Source organism: Scyliorhinus torazame, chromosome 18, assembly GCF_047496885.1.
Source record: "Scyliorhinus torazame isolate Kashiwa2021f chromosome 18, sScyTor2.1, whole genome shotgun sequence".
Lineage (NCBI taxonomy): Eukaryota > Metazoa > Chordata > Chondrichthyes > Carcharhiniformes > Scyliorhinidae > Scyliorhinus > Scyliorhinus torazame.
Genome location: NC_092724.1, coordinates 134,060,422 through 134,080,342, shown reverse-complemented (window position 1 = coordinate 134,080,342; position 19,921 = coordinate 134,060,422). Strand labels below are relative to the sequence as shown.

At 43.6% G+C, this 19,921-nt stretch overlaps 1 protein-coding gene across 2 annotated transcripts in view; it reads left to right on the top strand.

Annotated features, from left to right (window-relative positions):
• gps1 (G protein pathway suppressor 1) overlaps nt 1–19,921 on the top strand; it is a 123,565-nt gene that overhangs the window by 21,823 nt on the left and 81,821 nt on the right. For both annotated transcript variants that reach the window (XM_072483414.1, XM_072483415.1), the window contains exons 2-4: nt 5,593–5,685; nt 8,459–8,640; nt 9,821–9,985. In XM_072483414.1, coding sequence (XP_072339515.1) covers nt 5,593–5,685; nt 8,459–8,640; nt 9,821–9,985 — 440 coding nt within the window. The remainder of the gene's footprint in view (nt 1–5,592; nt 5,686–8,458; nt 8,641–9,820; nt 9,986–19,921) is intronic.

Sequence of the window (19,921 nt, the reverse complement as noted above, 5' to 3'; positions counted from 1 at the left end):
AAAGCAGGTGGCTTTGATCCAAATACGTCCAGTTTCTCAGGTAAATTTAATACATTTTTGATGCCAAAGCCACAGACCAGCCAAAATGCTGAATCTGAGTGGCTTCAGAGCTGTAATTGTTATTTACTAATTGCCAGAATTACACCAACATTCTTCAGTGAGGGATGTCATGCCAAAATCAAATGGACGTTTGTTTGCTGACACCATAAGGAACAGGGTGTTGCCTGCAAAATTGGGTGGGAGATATTTCTTCCTTTTTAAATGTAAGCTTTTCATCTAAGAGTGGAATAAAACAATTATTATTTATGGATCGAGTATGTAGGTAAACGTTTGTCATTTAAATTATAAAACGGCAGTAACATGCTGTGAATTCTGCAATCCTTAAACAGCTGTGCAAATATTGTAATTTTGTTAATGATTTATTACACTGTTGCTTTATGGAGCACAATTCTTGGAATCTTGTCAAAATCGTGCATTAAAACAATGCAAAATTTTTAAATCATTAAAATCATGCCTGTTAGCAACACTGCTTTTATCAGCAACCCAGTGATGCAATGCTGAACTGCAGTTATTAATTGTATTGTCAGTTCCACATTTGTCACTTACTCTAATTTTCACTGCTATGCGTTGTTACAATGAGAACCCACAATGAGAACCCTTTTATAATGCAAGGTTATCAACGACAATTATTTTTCTTTTTAATATTCTCTCTCCTCGCATAATTTTACTCTCCCTCCCTAAATTGCACCCCCCCCCCCCCCCGCCCTGCCACAGCACTGAAATGGCTCCATCCAAAGTTGCAAAAGATATGACCACTGTACTTTTCCATCCTTCACCTCTGCAGCCTTTGATCCACTTGACACTACTTGCTCCAATGTCTCACCTTCATTATCCAGCTCAGTAGGATTGCCTTTGCTTATTATTGTTAGTTACCCCATCATCGTCTAATCATCCCTAGAAATAACTTTTTCTCCCACCAGCATGCCATTATCTCCAGGAATAACCCTAATGTTCTGTCCTTAGTCCCATTTCATTCTCATGTACATCGCAACATTGTCTGAAGATTTAATGTAATCTTGCACAACATCCATCTTTTCACCACCCCTTTGCAATCTCCATTTCCTCTGTGTTGTCACGGGGGGTGCAGTTTCTTCCAGGTAAAATTAGTAAGACTGAATATGTTATCATCTCACTCTCACCACCATTATACATCACAAATTCTGACGTCTTGCCCTTTTAATTCACCTACCCAGCTGCTTGAGGTTGACCCGGACTTTTAATAGCATTTGATTCCAAAGTTGTGCAGGTTAGGTGGATTGGCCATGCTAAAAAGGTTAGGTGGGGTTATGGGGATAGGGTGAAGGAGTGGGCCTAGGTAGGATTCCCTTTGAGAGTCGGTGAAGGCCAGATGGGCCGAATAGCCTCCTCTGCACTGTAGGGATTCTGTTATTCTATGATACTTGATCTAAGGCTGAGCCTCCAGCCCATATCCACAAAGTTTGGCTATCCCAACCTTTGTAAGTGCTTGCTTTTGCCAATCGGAAATATTAACTCTATTTCTCTCCATAGATGCTGTCTGACCAGCTGAGAATTTCCAGCATTTTCTGTTTTAATTTCAAATTTCAGCACCTGCGGTGTTTTGCTTTCCCATCAGTTTGAAATTTGCACTTTTTGTTTATGTTTATTTAAATCCACTCATGCCCTGACTCCTTCCCTAGTTGGCCCTAAAATCCTTTAAATCTCTGTTCCTCTTTTGGCCTCTGGTGCCCATTGCCCTTGCCTCTGATTTGAGCTCACTGGTGTTAGGATAGAAACTGTTTGACTCCCTTCATCCACAATATGGGGGAGGCGGTGGCATAGTGGTATTGTCGCTGGACTTGTAATCCAGAGACCCAGTATAATGATCTGGGGACCCGGGTTTGAATCCCATCATGGCAGGTGATGGAATTTAAACTCGATAAAATATCTCGAGTTAAACAGAAAATATCTGGAACACACAGAAATGTGGTTGACTTAAGTGCCCTCTGAAATGGTCTAACAAGCCACTCCATTGATTTTGACCGCTACAAAAAAGGAAGGAAACCAGCCGGACCACCCGACATCGAACCAGGCACCGAAATGTCGATGACAAACCCAGCCCTGTCGTCCTTGCAAAGTCCTCCTTACTAACATCTGGGGGCTTGTGCCAAAATTAGGAGAGCTGGCTCACAGACTAGTTAAGCAACAGCCTGACATAGTCACACTCACAGAATCATACCTTATAGACAATGTCCCAGACACCACTATCACCATTCCTGGGTATGCCCCGTCTCACCGGCCGTACAGACCCAGCAGAGGTGGCGGTACAGTGGTATACAGTCGGGAGGGAGTTGCCCTGGGAATTCATAACATCGACTCTGGATTCCATGAAGTCTCTTGGTTTCAGGTTAAACATGGACAAGGAAACCTTCTGCTGATTACCATGTACCGGCCACCATCAGCTGATGAATCAGTACTCCTCCATGTTGGACACCATTTAGAGGAAGCACGAAGGGTGGCAGAATATGCTCTGGGTGAGGGACTTCAATGTCCATCGCCAAGAGTGGCTCGGTAGTACCACCACAGATCGAGCTGGCCGGATCCTAAAGCTGTTAGACTGGGATTGCAGCAAGTCATGAGGTATCCTACAAGAGGTAAAAATATACTTGACCTCATCCTCACCAATCTGCCTGCTGCAGCTGCATCTGTCCGATACAGCATCGGTAGAAGTGACCACCTTGTGGAGACAAATTCCCGTCTTCACATTGAGAATACCTTCCATCGTGTTGTGTGGCACCATGCTAAATGGGATAGACTTCGAATAGATTTAGCAACTCCAGACCGGGCATCCATAAGGCGCTGTGGGCCATCAGCAGCAGCAGAATTGTATTCAACCGCAATCTGCAACATCATGGCCTGGCATATTCCCCACTCTCTCATTACCGCCAAGCCAGGGGAACAACCCTGGTTCAATGAAGGAGAGCATTCCAGGAGCAACACCAGGCATACCAAAAAATGAGTTGTGAACCTGGTGAAGCTACAACAAAGGAGTACTTGTGTGCCAAACAGCATAAGCAGCACATAATAGACAGGGCTAAATGATTCCACAATGAACACATCAGATCTAAGCTCTGCAGTCTTGCCACATCCAGCCGCGAATGGTGGTGGATAATTAATCAACTCACTGGAGGAGGAGGCCCCACAAATATCCCCACCCTCAATGATGGAGAAGCCCAGCAAATCTGTGCAAAAGATGAGGCTGAGGCATTCACAACAGTCTTCAGCCAGAAGTGCTGAGTGGATGATCCATCTCTGACTCCTCCTCCCAGCTCACAGATGTCATTGCTCAGCCAATATGATTCACTCCATGTGATATCAAGAAATGGCTGAAGGCACTGGATACTGCAAAAGCTATGGGCCCTGACAATATTCCGACAATAGTATTGAAGAGTTATGCTCCAGAACTTGCCGCATCCCTAGCCAAGCTGTTCCAGTACAGATACAACACTGGCATCTACCTGGCAAACTGGAGAGCTGCCCAGGTGTACCCTGTACTCAAGAAACAAGACACATTCAAGCCAGCCAATTACTGCCCTATCCATCTACTCTCCATCATAGCAAAGTGATGGAAGGTGTCATCAACAGTGCTATCAAGCAGCACTTACTCACCATAACCAGATTGGGTTCCGCCCGGGTAACTCAGCTCCTGACCTCTACTGCCTTGGTTCAAACATGGACAAAAGAGTTGAATGCCAGAGGAGAGGTGAGAGTGACTGCTCTTGACATCAAGACAGCATTTGACCGAGTGCGGCATCAAGTAGCCCTAGCTAAACTGGAGTCAGTGGGAATCGGGGCAAAATTCTCCGCTGGTTGAGGTCATACCCGGCACAAAGGAAGATGGTTATGGTGGTTGGAGGTCAATCATCTCCGCTCTAGGTCATCACTGTAGGCGTTCCTCCGGGTATGTCCAAGGCCCAACCATCTTCAGCTGCTTCTTCATTGACATCCCTCCCATCATAATGTTAGAAGAGGGGATGTTTTCGGATGATTTGCACAATGTTCAGCACCGTTTGTGACTCCTCAGATAATGAAGCAGTCCATGTCCAAATGCAGCAAGACGTGGACATTATCCAGACTTTGGCTGACAAGTGGCACATTACATTTGCGCCACACAAGTGCCAGGCAATACCATCTCTTACAAGAGAGGATCTAACCATTGGCCTGTGGCATTACCATCGCTGAATCCCCCACAATCAACATCTGGGAGTTACCATTGATCCTGTCCACCATCTACAAGGCACAAGTCAGGAGTGTAATGGAATACTCTCCGCTTGCCGGGATGAGTGTAGCTCCAACAACACTCCAGAAGCTCGACACCATCCAGGTCAAAGCAGCAAGCTTGATTGCTCCACCTTCCACAAACATTCAAACCCTCCACCATTGACAACAGTGGCAGCCGTGTGTACCATCTACACGATGCACTGCAGTAACTCGTCAAGGTCCCTCAGACAGCACCTTCCAAACCCACGACCACTACCATCTAGAAGGACAAGAGCAGCAGATACCTGGGAATCACACCACTTGGAGGTTCCCCTCCAAGTCACTCGCCACCCTGACTTGGAAATATGTTGCCGATCCTTCACTGTTGCTTGGGCAAAATTCTAGAACTTCCTCCCTAACAGCACAGTAGGTGTACCTACACATCAAGGACTGCATCGGTTCAAGAAGGCAACTCATCACCACCTTCTGAGTGATAGCTAGAGAGGGCAATAAATGCTGGCCGAACCAGCGACGCCCACATTCCATCAAATGAATTTTAAAAAGATCGTGAAAACTGTATTCCAGTTTTGGCTTACTGGTATTGGGAAGAATAGAGACCAGGTGAGTGTGAAGGTGGTATCTGAATTGGCAGTTTAATAGCCCTTTTGTTCAACCAATGGCTTGAGTGGATTTGCAGTATTGAAAGTCTGTTGGCAAATTTAAGTAGCTCCATTTATTTGCTCTTCCAGATCTCGAGCAGGACTTCACTGGGACATTGAACTGAGCAATGGGTGGTGATCGAGGAGATTGAATAAAGCAGCTTTTTAGGCAATTCCATTTTATTTGTTGAAGAAGCTAGTGAATGATCATGTGCGTCTGATTGCATTCTCTGCTCAATTTGCCTTCACTGAAATTTCAAACAATGAATTTTCTTCCCAGCGAATGTTGCTATCCTTTCAACTTTAAATATTTGCATTGGAAATATGTGTGTACCAAACAACTTTGCAGTTCTGCTGCTTTATGTCTGACCTGAAGACATTTCACTACCAGTATTCAATTATCTGAGTTAATAAGCAGTTGAACATGCTTAAAAAAACATTCCCAATTTCTATCAGGGTACTTTAATAAAGTTTATTTGCAGTACTGATTAAAATTCTTTAAAAAATGGTAATTTAAATTTCTATTTTCTGTACAAATGAGGGCCAGTTTGTTTTAATGTGTCAATTAGAGACAGGAACTTATTTCATAAAACCTGTCTGACCTGTTTTTAGAACTAACTTTGTTATTTCTCTGTGTTTTTCTGTCCCTCCCAAGGGAGCTGTGGAACCAATGCAAATAGATGCTGACCCTCAGGATGACCAGCAGAATGCACCTGACACAAACTACGTGGTGGAGAATCCTACACTGGTATGTCAGCAGTACTTAAGATAATTGGCAAAGGAACCAGAGAAAGGATGCAGTGAATTTATTTTACCTGGCAGGTGTTATAACCTGGAATGTAAAGATAGTAGAAGGAAAATATTGTGGGGCAAGAGCAGGAGAGTCAAACTAATTGACTAGTTCTTTTGACAAGCTGACAGGCAAGATTTGCGAATGACATTCCTCTGCTGTTGTGATATCATCCACAGTATTTCATTGTATTTTTCTTAAATATAAACCTCCCAACCAAGTATGAGAAGTTGTAAAAGCCAAAATGTCCTCTTTTCATCTCTAAATATTGACTTTTTTTGTAGCATGCAGCACATGTGCGGCACGGTAGCACAGTGATTAGCACTATTATTTCACAGCTCCAAGGACCTGGGGTTCGATACCTGGCTTGGGTCACTGTCTGTGCGGAGCCTGCACGTTCTCCCGTTTCTGTGTGGGTTTCCTCGGGGTGCTCCGGTTTCCCCTCTCAAGTTCCAGTCTTGTTGGGTGAATTGGACATTCTGAATTCTCCCTCAGTGTACCCAAACAGGCGCCGGAGTGTGGAGAACTTCAATACAGTGTTAATATAAGCTTGCTTGTGACACTAATAAAGATTTTTAAAAAAAGTTTTTATTTTCGCTTTGTGTCTTCCACCCACAAACAACCATGAAGCAGGGATCCTACTTGGGAGATTGTATACTGCTAAGTTTGGAGTGTTTTATACTGTTGATCATTTTTTTTTTGTCAGCTTTGCTCAGTTGTCACAGTCATTTCTGAATCTTCATTCTGGCTGCAGAGGTGAAGATAACCTAGATTGCCATTTCATTGTAATACTAGGTGATTGTTGGTTGTTAGAGATGTTCATCCATTAGATGAGATATTATACCGAGTTCATTGTGCCAGCTTTGGTGATTCTTATAGCGGACTCCAGCGGTACTATTCAGAAAGGACCACGGTTTATTATGGTTTCTCCATTAAATGTAATACCGACGTATAAACCAATATTGGCCATTGATTGCGTGTCTGGAAAAGTCTTTTTGTAGAATGGTTGTGGTGTTTACCTCTATAACAACCGTCATGTATTTCAAATATAATTCATTGTGTAAAAGTGTTTGAGACATTTTTCCGTAAAAGGAAATGTATATGTACAATTACCTATTTATGACTGAGTTATGACCGAGCAAGTGAGAGCCATGAATAACTTTGCACTTATATTTACTGAAGTTTTTGTTTAGGGGGTATTGTACTTGAATTGTACTGTGCCATAGTATCTCTTGGATATTTTTCAGAAATTGGTGGTCTGCAATTCTGGGCAGGTGACGGCGTACTGGTATTGACACTGGACTAATAATCCAGAGACCCAGGGTAATGCTCTGGGCACCTGGGGGACCCGGTTTCGAATCCCACCACGGGTTTTTCTGACAATCGACTATGGTTTCAGTGTCATCGTTTGAATCTCACAACGGAATATGGTGAAATTTGAATTCAATATAAATCTGGAATGTTAAAAAAAGTCGAATAATAACCCTGAAACTGTTGTCGTAAAAACCTATCTGGGTCACCAAAAATAATAATCTTTATTAGTGTCACAAGTAGGCTTACATTAACACAGCAATGAAGTTACTTTGAAAATCGCCATGTCTCTCCACACCAGCGCCTGTTCGAGTACACTGAGGGAGAATTCAGAATGTCTAATTCACCTAACAAGCATGTCTTTTGGGACCTGTGGGAGGAAACCAGAGCACCTGGAGGAAACCCACGCAGACACCGGGAGAACGTGCAGACTCCGCACAGACAGTGACCCAAGCCGGGAATCGAACCCAGGTCCCTGGCCCGGTGAAGCAACAGTGCTAACCGCTGTGCTACCATGTCACCCCATCTTTTATAATATCTTTTAAGGAAGGAAGTCTGCCATCCTTACCTGGTTTGGCTTACATATGACTCCAGATCAATAGCAATGTGGTTGACTCTTAAATGTTCAAGGGCAGTTAGGGATCGGCAATGAATGCTGGCCCAACCAGTGATGCCCATGCCTCCGGAATTAATTACATTTAAAAAAAATAATTTATAAATTTAACTTTGAAGATTTATTTTTATGTCCTAAAAGATGGAAATAGATTCTCTTAATCTCCTATTTGCTTTTCCTCTGCTTTTCAACTATTTTCCTCAGTGTATCCCAATATTGCAACTTGGCCCTCTCCATAATTATTGTCTCCATTCTTCAACCTTATTTTCAGTGCCTTGCTCGTCTAGCTCAAGCTTGGTAACTGTCTCTTTTCCTCCATCACCTGCAGGAATATTTTCAGGTGTTTTGCTATGCTAAAGGTACTACACGCTAAACTCAATGAGGACTGCACCTGATAGAGTTTGAGAATCGTGGGTACAGTGTGATTTTTGTTTCTCTGATCCATTCCCCCATCTTGCTGGTCATATAAATATTAAACTAAAATTGAATTAAATGTCAAAAGTGTCAAAATGATGTTGTTCTCTCTGTTCCAGAGTGTTTTTGGTTGAACTTCATTGTTACCTGTGTTTGAACATTACGTATGAAAAGAATGGGAGAAATATTATTTTGATAACATCTTAAGGTGTGGAGTTAGGACTTTTGTTGTCGTTTGTAGTAAGGAATCTGTTAATTATGATGCCGGAAGGTTTCTCACTAGATAAAGGTTAAATGGCAAATTAAATGTATTAAGTCTGACACTATTTCACTTAGTTTTAAATTTCTCTTTCATGCAGATACATTAATCATATTATTGTATGTCTTTTGCAGGATCTGGAGCAGTATGCAGCCAGTTACAGTGGTTTAATGCGAATTGAGAGGCTCCTGTTTATTGCCGAGCACTGTCCACAACTACGCATCGAAGCCCTGAAGATGGCACTGTCCTTCGTTCAGAGAACATTTAATGTAGATATGTATGAGGAAATTCATCGTAAGCTGACAGAGGCCACAAGGTATAGTATAAATTAGAGAATATAGCTATAGGGTTTATTATTACTGAAAGCATGTCACGATTTGTGTTTCTGACTGTTTATTTCTTTAGAATGTAATTCTAAATTTGTATAATTTGTATTTATTCTTAGTTGGGTTGTTGAATTGATTAACTTGTGATATAGATGTTTAAACAAATAAGTGCTCCTATTCTTTAAAATAATCTACTTTTTCCCCCCAGTTTCTGCATTCCTATGCATCTTCTAGCCACGTGTCTTCTATGCTTTAGCTTCCCTTCGGTGCTTTTTCCCTATTCATCAAAACATGCTGGTTGCTCTCGATGACTGATGCTGGAATTTGGTCTTCTTTACAGAGAGAAATACTATTGTTAACTACAGTGACCATAGGGGCTGTTTAGCACAGATAAATAGGGGCTGTTTAGCACAGGGCTAAATCGCTGGCTTGGAAAGCAGACCAAGGCAGGCCAGCAGCACAGTTCGTTTCCCGTAACAGCCTCCCCGAACAGGCGCCGGAATGTGGCGACTAGGGGCTTTTCACAGTAACTTCATTTGAAGCCTATTTGTGACAATAAGCGATTTTCATAAAATTTCATCCCTGCTTTGGGGGAGGAGTTTATGTCCACCTAAAAAAGGACAGTCAACTTGGCAGCGAACTTTGTTGGAAGCATGAAATGGAAATTCAAGTGCACACTATGCATGACTTTCCGACCATTAATCAAAATAGTATAAAACGCAGCATGTGCCTAAGTTGCATTGCCAACAGATGGGCCTCCCAGCCAGATATGTAAAGTTAAGAAATTGCTCTATTAATTTCCCCCTTTTTTCCTTTTACTGACATATGAGAAGTTGCAGTGTTGACTCCGTAATTGCAGCCAGTTGGGTTGTACACGTAACACAGGATAGGAATGGATTGCAAATTTAGAACGATAATGAATTGAGTGGCAGATGAATGCAATGAGACAGCTGATAGGAAATGGAGAGATTTTGTTTGACCCCCACCAGAAGGTTGACAGATGGATCGAAGTTGACCATGCACAATATTGCGATTCTTTGTTTTCACGCCTTTCTAATCTCTTTACTTATTGGACGCTGATACTGCGATGACTGACACTTTACTCTGAATCCAACCATGAGTAAAATATTTTATAAATGGAACTCTAAGTCTAAAAATATCTTACTGCAGGGAATCTCAGGGTGTACCAGATGCAGTGCCAGAGACAGGTCTGGAACCCCCAACACTGGACACAGCTTGGGCAGAATCTACACGGAAGAAAGCTTTGCTGAAACTGGAGAAATTAGATACAGATCTAAAGAACTACAAAGGCAATTCTATTAAAGAGAGCATCAGGTAACAAACCTCCAAAACATATATGAAATTTGCCTTGCATGCTTAATTTGAAAATCAATTTGATTATAAACCAGTAACGTTTGAACCAGGCCAGCCTGTCAATCACCCATTCATGACACATTGCATCACCAATTAAATCAAATGCTTATTTCTGTGCTGCAAGTTCTGTGTAATCAACTCCACTTTGTTCAGGTTTCCTCAACTGTTTGTTCACTCAAACAGTGTTGCTACTGCCAAACATTTGAAGCAACTGAGGTATCAACTATTATGTGGAGATACCGGCGTTGGACTGGGGTGAGCACAGTAAGAATTCTTACAACACCAGGTTAAAGTCCAACAGATTTGTTTCGATGTCACTAGCTTTCGGAGCGCTGCTCCTTCCTCGGGTCCTTCCTGAGGAAGGAGCAGCGCTCCAAAAGCTAGTGACATCGAAACAAACCTGTTGGACTTTAACCTGGTGTTGTAAGACTTCTTACTGTGTATCAACTATTGTTAGTGGTGCATTCTAATTAAAAGGATACATGCTACCAAATGTTTAATAAAGTGAATCTACTTTCAAAAGTTAGCATTTAATTGCATTTGTCATTCCTGATTTCTTTACTAAATATCAGGAACTGACTTGTATTTGGTGGCTACACTATTTTGGTACAGAATATCAGCTTAGCAGCTACTGTTGACTGGAGGTAATGGTGCTAAAATAAGAAATGCTCGCACGTTTCAGTGATAACGCTCTCTTTTTGTGTTAGAAGGTCATGACTTCAAGCTTCAGTTCATGATTTGAGCACAAAATGTAGATTGATTCTTCAGTGCAGTACTGACCGAGTACTGCATTGTTAGTTATTGTTTTTTTTTGGATGAGACATTAAACAATGAAGAGAGGCCCTCATCACTTATTCTGTTAGCTATTCAGAATCGAGCTGGGAATTCTCATTGCCCTGACCAAAACAGACCAACTAGTCATTTAACTCATTACTGTGTACCATTGAACTTGAAGTGGGTAATAACCTGTCCACACCAAAGAGTTGCATCAAGTCCATTTATTGGCAAAAGCTTTTGGGAGAAGAGCCGGCACTCCGCAGTGCTCGCCTTCTCAATTTCACAGTGGCAGTTAGCCTTTTTTATACATGTTCCTCATTAGCTTGAAGGGGTTTCATGGCCAATTAGGTCCCCCTAGCAACAATTAGCTTCCAATCACATTCCTCTGAAAACATTCGATAACTGATGTCCACAACTCCTTGTTTTCAGTTACAAGAATAGCAGGTGTCTCAACAGTAAATGGTTAGTTTGTTGCACTTTTGTATCAGAACTTTGCAAAATCTTCCAATCACATTATTGCAAGCTGCACCAGATCTTTGCAGAATCCCAATTACATTATTGCAAGCATAATTAAAACAGAGAGACCTTTAATGTTAACTTCTCCATGCACAACCCCTAATTTTAACATCTCCATGTACAACCCTTAATTTTAACATCTCCATGTACAACCCTTAATTTTAACTTCTCCATGTACAATTTTTACCTTGACAATCCCTCCTTTTGGTCAAGGATTGTGTCAACAATTCTTCAGACCAACAATATCCCTGTTGCTGTCTTGCTCCAAATTCGGATCTTGGTCAGACAGACACCTTCCCGTCTCCGCTTTAAACATCACCGGGCATATAACCTGTTTCGATGTTTAGTCTTAAATTACTTATATAAACACATCATCATATGTGGCACCCCGTTCTTCACCACCTTGTTCGGTGGTGACCATTACCGGGATGTTGTCTGGATTACGGGCCGAGTGTACTGGCATCATTCGAGCCATAGCCATTTTACAACACATATTAAGGCATCCAATGATTATACAACATATAATTATAATTATGACAAGTGTTATCAATCCATGCATCAGGTAAGACCCCCAGGACCCTCCCAAGTAGCCAATCCAACCGTCCCCCGCTAGAGGTCTCATGCAATTTCTGAACCTCCCTCCGAATATGATCAGCAAGGTTAGTAATATTGTCTGAACTATCAGGGATGTAGGTACAGCATTTGGAACCAATCATGGCACAAGTTCCTCCTTCGCTGGCCAGGAGGTAATCTAAGGCTGCCCTATTTTGTAGGGCCACCGTTCTTATGGCCACCATCTCGTTGCTCATTGCGAGCAATGCCTCTGTGGTGTCATTGGTTACTTTTTCAAAGATCTTTGCTACTTTTCGTATTTCCTTAATGGCAAACGCCACCCCAATAGGGGGAAGCACGATCCCGAAGAAATGTTGAGTCTCTGTTATGTCCTGTTTCTGCCCATCTCCCACCTGATGGTGGTTCCTCAAGTCCTTAAGGTGGTGGATATACAGGACTACATATCCTAGGTAGCATGATCCGGTCCAATCCCTAGGTAGCCAGGGGTATGCCTTATGACCACAGATAAAGTAGGTGCCATTGTGCGAGGCCAGGTTCGTCACTTGATCACCCATCCAGGAGGTTGTAAACATTACGTTGCCTCATTCAGTTTTATTGGGAGTTCTCAGGTTCATAATAGTCTGAAGGGTTGAGATTTTGCCATATGAGGGGTTGACATTGAGATAGAGTTCACATGCACTATTTCCTACTCTGGTGGCATCTCACGTCCCAGTTTTTAGGAAGCAGATTTCTCCCTTTGGACGGCCCATCCCTGATGTATTAGTTAGGACAAAATGAGGGGGTGGGTCATGGTGGCCATCATACTCGGGTCGACACTAACCCTCGAACTGATTCATATAATACCCAGCCGATTCCCATTTTTCTATAGTATTCCTGTTGTGGTGAAAGAATGGCGAGAATGCTACTCGCGGTGTAATTGTGTCGCCATTCCTTAGCCACCATTCTGCCGTTTCAGAAGTATGAAAAGAGATGGGACGTAGGGGGATCCCTCCTTTTGCATGTATCGGTACATGAGCACAAACCCAACATTGTGACACATTGGCATCCCTTGCATATACATAAGACATATAAAGGTACGTATTCACATGTAACTCTCGTTTGCTGTTATGGAGACCGTTGCCGACTCCCAGCAGCCCCAAACACAGTATCAATTTTATCAGATTCATCCTTATTACTCTAAATTAACAATATCCCAAAGTCTATACCGGCCACGGCTACTGCCCGCGTTCCCGTTCAGCTTGCTTGGAGGTCAGAGAGGAGAGTCTGTAAGTCAAGCAAATCACATATTTTTTTAACTGCCACCTGGATACGTTTTAAGTTGAGTCCAATGTTTCCAGACCCCCTTACCTCTAATGTCTATACATGCACCAGTATCTCCACTAATTATAACTTGGTATGGCCCGTTCCATTTAGGGGCGAAACCGGGTTTTTCAGGTAATGTTTTTGCCATTACTCGACTCCGTGCAGTAGGGACATCAGGAAGTGTTTTGAGCTCTCTCTGTGCGTCTCGGTGTTCCTGATTGTCCTCTACTGATTTACACATCTCTTTTAGTTGGGCACTCAGCTCCAATACATATCGTCTAATCCTATCTTTCAACGGGCCTACATCGGCCCCACCAGCGATAATATTCTATGGTAGCTGCATTGCCCTTCCAGTCATTGAATTTCTGTTTTATGCCCATGAGGTGGCACATCGTTTTTACTACCTTCCCAGAAAAATGCGTCCCCTGATCGGAATCAGTTTGGAGCGGTACTCCCCATCTCGGGATAACCTCTTCTGCCAATATCCTGGCCACCGTGGTGGCCGTACAATTCCTAGTAGGGAACGCTTCCACCCACCGGGTAAATTGATCCATAATCGCCAAACAATATGTCTTTCCATGGGATGGTTGTAGTCCCATGAAGTCTATTTGCAGATGTTCCCATGGCCCCTTTGGCCGGGGCTGGTACCCCATTTTTATTTTTATGGGTTGACCGGGATTATATTGTGCACAGGTCACACATCGGTGGCAATACCGAGCCATGTCTCTTCCCATTCCTTTCCACCACCATTCCTTTCTTATACTAGTCTTCATTGCTTCCCTTCCTACATGCGAGAGTCCATGGTGTAATTGCAGGAGGGTATTTTGTATACATTCTGGCGCTACTACTTTATCATTATATCTCCATACACCATCATTCCCTCTATTAGCTCCGTGTGCCTTCCACTTCCTTCTCTCCTCCTCTGAGATGTCCTCGTGCAGCTTTAGGATATCTATTTTGTCTTTTATCTGGTCTGCCACAGCTACTGGTAATTCATCAACGGCCTCTTGTTCTAATGCTAATTGTGCTGCTCTATCTGCGGCTTGATTTCCTTTAAATATAGGCCACTTAGGGTCATCCTTTCCTGGTTCCTGTAGGTGGGCTTTGATTTTGAGCCCACTAGCCTTTAGTAGCGCTTCTATCCTTTGTCTGTGTTTAATTGGAGTACCATCTGTAGTTATGAATCCTCTTCTTCCCCATGCTGTCATATAGTCATGTACTACCCCGAATGCATACCGGCTGTCGGTGTATATATTTACTACCTTTTCTTCAGATAATTTTAGGGCTTGTATGAGTGCCACTAGTTCTGTCACCTGTGCTGACAACCCTCCATCAATCCTTCCTGACTTTATTGTTTCCAATCTGTCATTGACCACTGCCCAGCCTGTCCTTGGTAATCCCTCCACGTATTTACGTGATCCATCTACAAAAAGGGTTTCCTCAGCAGCTGCTAAAGGTACATCCTTTACCTTTCCTTCTTCCATAACTGTATCTGCGTCTCCACAGCGATGTGGTTCTCCTGAGTCTAAAATTCCTTCCGCCGGATTATCTCCTGTATCTCTTACTATAGTAAGCGATTTGTTAGGGGGCAGCAGGACAGCTTCCCATTTGGCCCTCGTCCTATTCGAGACGGATCTTAACTTTTCCGTATTTAACATTTCTACTAGGGTGTGTTTAGTGTGGAGGATTATGTTTCCAGTCATTATTATCGGTTTGCTGACTTTTACTGCCCAGGCAGCGCAATCTAATGCCGCTATACATCTTGGTAGTCCGGTGACTACTGGACCCTTGGCAGTTGAGTAATAGCCTATGGGTCTTCGTTTATCTCCATGTTCTTGTGTCACTACTGCGGAATAGAATCCCCCTTCATTATTGCAATGTATGTGGAAGGTTTTGTTAGCATCTGGCAGTCCCAGACCGGGAGCAGATATTAATTCTGTCTTTAGTTTGTTATATGCTTCTTCCTGCTCTGTTCCCCATTCTATAGAATCTAGAGCTGGCTTTCCTCCTTTAACTAGCCTTTGCATAGGTTCGGCTAGATTTGCAAATTCGGGGATAAAGCTTCGGCTATAATTAAATAGTCCCAGTATCTTTCTAACTCCTCTTACAGTTGCCGGGCGTGGCATCTGTCGCACTGCTTTCTTCCGGTCTTCCGGCATTTCTTTGAGTCCTTGTGAGATTAGATGTCCTAAATATAGCACTTGTTCTTTTCCAATTTGCGCATTTTTGGGACTCACTTTAAATCCTGCAGTGTTCAATTCGCTTAACACCGCATATAATGCCTCCTGGTGCCCTGACTTGGATTCTGAGGCTATCAGTATATCATCTACATACTGTAATATTGTACTACGCTTTGGTAATTCTATTTGTTCCAGGGCTTCACTCATGACTCGGTGGAAAATAGCAGGGCTATTATGGAACCCCTGTGGTAGTCGGGTCCATGTGTATTGTTTATCTCCTACTGTAAACACAAATTTTCCTTGAGATTCTGGATTCAGGGGGAGGGACCAAAAACCATTAGCTATGTCTAATACTGTAAAGGTTTTGTGCTCCGGTGACAGTCCATTTAGGATTGTCGAGGGGCTTGCTACAATTGGGTGCAATATAGGCATAACTTTATTAAGTGCAGTGTAGTCTGTAGTGAGTCTATAGTTTCCGTCTGGTTTACTCACCGGCTGGGTAGGGGAGTTGGTGGTGCTCGTGGTTTCCCTCGGGATTCCCTTTTCCACCAACCCTCTGACTATTTCTACTACAGCTGCCTTTGCTTCTGGTTTTATCGGGTATTGTCGGTGAGGTTTATGTTCGGGCCCGGGCACCTTTATTGGGTTTATGTTGACTAAACAAGTATCCAGTTTAGTTTTTGCCCATACTCCAGGAGCAGAGGAGCAAATGGTCCCAAACCCCTTTGTTTCTAACCTCCAGTCTTGGGAAGTGGCAGTGGCCATTTTTATAGTTTCGAGGTTGCTTGTAAGCCTTCCCATTTTTGCTTTCTGGCCATTTTCTGTTGGCCAAATTAGTTCCCCTTTCCCACAGTCAATTAAAATGTCATATTCTTTCATTAAGTCATTCCCCATTATTGTTCCCCCATTATTTTTACATACATAAAATCGCATTGGTATATACAAGTTATTTATTTCCACCAGTGTGGTCTCGCTTAGATAGGCGGGTGTATTACTTCCTCCTACCCCGGTTATATAAATCATTTTATTGGAGGTAGGCAGGGGGAGATCAGTAATAGATATAGATGCACCTGTGTCCACCAGCATTTCACATTGCCGACCCCCTACCAGTGCAGACACACACATTCTCCCCTCCTTCTTGCTCTTAAAAATGGGGGCCGCAGACTGTCAGTCTACTTCCTCCTCGGTCCCTCGTTCCCTGCCTTCTGCTGCGGATACAAGTCGGGGCTGGGGTTTTCCATGTTTATCCCAACATGTGGCCTCCTTGTGCCCATTTTTGTTGCAATAATTGCAACGGCCCCCTCCATTCCAAGAATTGTTTCCTTTCCTTTGGGCCCGACATTCCTTCACAAAATGTCCCTTTCTGCCACAGTTGTAACACATCAGCTTTGACTGAGCCGCACCTTCACTTCCATAAGCGCTAATGTTTTCTTGTTTTATTTTTATTTGGCATTTCTCTTCTCCGCCGGGTAATTCCACACGCCCACTCTACTAGTTCATCATACCCTCGGAGCGCAACTACTCCCATTTTTAAGATGATCTGGTGGTTACTTGAGAGCCCGTCTTTAAAGGCTTGGATAAAGGCACGATCAGCGTTTGCTGGGTTTGCTATTCCTGAACATTCTTCGTAGACCTGAAACAATCGTTCTCCATATTCAGAGGCTCCCTCGCCCTTTTGTTGCTTAGTTGTAGTAATCCTACTCCAATTAGGTGGTGCGTTTCACAGGACTGTTTGTACTGCTGTTTTAAATGGGGCGAAGTCCGCCTGTTGGGCGTCCACTTCGGTAAGGAGGGCTAATGCCTGCGTCCAGACTCCAGTTTGGAAGTCATTTGTGTTGCCTGGACCGTTAACCAGTCTCCATTTATCCTGAGGGCATGCGGCTCTGACTAATTGGTGAATGTCCCGCAAATGTAATTGGTGTCCTACCCATACGTATCTAATTCCGCCCAAAATTTAGCATTTGCACTTTGTGGTTGTAATTTGCCCAAGGAGTCCAATATTTGCTGTCTTTCCCTGGGGGTGAAGAGTTTATAAGTTGCCCTCGGTTGTGCCTCAGTTCCTGTCCTGGTTACTGGGGCCATATTACATTCTTCCGTATCCCCCTGAGGTAGGGGGACGGACGGTTGCCTCCTGTTGTGTTGTCTCATAGGGTGGAAGGAGACCCCAATGATTCTCCTCTAATAGTTGATTCCTTTTTTCTAATTCCTTTACCCTAGATTCCAATTTCTTTATCTTATCTTTGTCCTCGGACCATTTTTTGGTAGAGGCTGTTACCTGTCCAATTAATCCAGCTAATTGGTGTACTAACAATACTCCTACTTTCTTTGTTTTAACTTTCTTTTCACCATCTATCCATTTCCTTTGTTCCAATGTCTGAGAGACATCCCTATCATAATATACACCAGTATATCATGGTGCAGACACACACACACACACTGATGGACATGCAGTGGGACCAATCAGCATACACAACACCGCAGCCAATCACCAGTGAGAGCACACGCACTATAAAGACTGGGGACAGGAGAGTTCCCGCTCATTCTAGTAGCAGCCAGCTCGGAGCACAGAGCTCACCGCCTGCAACACAGACATTCACTATGTGCTGAGTGCATCACCTGGTTAGGACTAGGCAAGGATCAACGGTTAAAGCTGGTATTGCATTTACCCGCAGTTCAAGTATGTTAATATAGTTAACCTTTATAATAAAATAGAGTTGCACCACTTCCAGTGTTGGTGACCTGTTTGTGATCCAGAACACCCAACCATATTTCTGCATCTTTTTAATTAGTGAGTGTCTGTCGGTCATATACTTATTTATCAGTGAACCTGCCAGTCCCCGATTCACTTCCTCTCCTGCTATTTCGGTAACAATTTTTATACTCCCGATTATCCCCGAGTCTCTAGATTGTGTTTTATCCACCGGTATTTAGAGCGCTCTTTCCTTTACACCCCGGCCACGTCTTTCTCTCGGTGGTCGTCGTTACCCGAGTCCGACAAGTTCTTGAATGATCAGTTCCCCCTTGCCGCTTGCAAATTGTTGAGAGGAAAAGTATACTTACAGATCCGTAATTTTCTTCCGACCTTTGACTGCTCACACACACTTTCTCACAGCTGCCTGAGTCTTCCTCCCAAGTGCTCTGTCTCCAGTCCCTACACCCACTTCAGGGTCCTGACCTTCGCGCGAGAGGATTTTCCCCCCTTAACAACCGGTCTAAGGCTGCGTGTTAAGGATGAGCACTTCCTTGTCCTTAGGTCAACTCAGGCAGTTACCATTGTTGCTCTTTCTAGCTTTATTCTATTTGCTCTGTTTCGGTCACCTTTGCTCATGAGTCGCCAGGTATCTTTATGATACCGCCACGTGGTTCAAGTTTAGGTTATGATTAATAACACAGCACACCGCTTAGTAAGGATTAAAACAATGGTCATTTATTATATACAACAAGCAATATTAATACCCTAATACTACTTTCTATATAATAAACCTATCACTACTGGCCAATACTTAACTTAGGAAGAGCCCACCAGGTCAGGGAAACGAATGGCTTGTCCAATCAAATCTGGCCCGCGGGATTCAAAAGGACTGCTACAGGTCGGTGGCTAGGTGTCTCTACCGGATAGCGATCGTTGGATTCAAACTTGCTGCTGCCGGTGGCTGGTCTTCCGAAGGTCTCGAGCAGGCGAAGATGAGAGAGAGAGAGAGAGAGATCTGAACTTGGACCTTTACTTTACTTTTATAGGGCCCAGGGGCTTCCCGCCTCCCGGGGCGGCCCTTGACCCTGAGTCCCAAGTGATTGGATTCTGTCCCCAGTCTCTGGGATCGATGTGTCCAATGGTGAGGCGATTCCTCGATCGGGGGGTGGTCGCTCACCTGTCTTTGTTTCGGCCACTGCAGGCGCCGACAGGTCTGGCCCGGTATTCAATTGCTAATATGTTGCAATTGTTCCCGGGGATAGCCGATTTAACTGTGGATGTCTGAGTTGATTAGGTGTAAACAGTCCTGAATGAAACTGCGGATACCTGGGTTGAAGGGCTGTTGATATCCCTGAGTATCGATCTGGGCTACGTTCCCAGAGCTGAATATGCAAACTTGTCTGCAGCTGCCTGCCTGTGTCTTCTTGGCTGCTTTTCCTAGCAGTCTTTCGGGTTAGCCATTTTAAACTGGGTTTCGGCCAGATTAATCGGAACGCAGCCATTTTACATGGCTACACCATTCTCTCAGTCACTCAACCTTCCCTGAATTGACTCAACTCTTTACCAATGTTCATCCGGTTTTCCAGAGGGGTGGCCAACCACCTCAGGCCGGGGGCAGAATCCTGCGACTACGCCAATTGAAGTGGGTAATAACCTGTCCACACCAAAGAGTTGAGTCAAGTCCATTTATTGGCAAAAGCTTTTGGGAGAAGAGCCGGCAGTCCGCAGTGCTTGCAGTCACCTTCTCAATTTCACAGTGGCAGTTAGCCTTTTTTATACATGTTCCTCATTAGTTTGAAGGGGTTACATACATGACCAATTAGGTCCCCCTAGCAACAATTAGCTTCCAATCACATT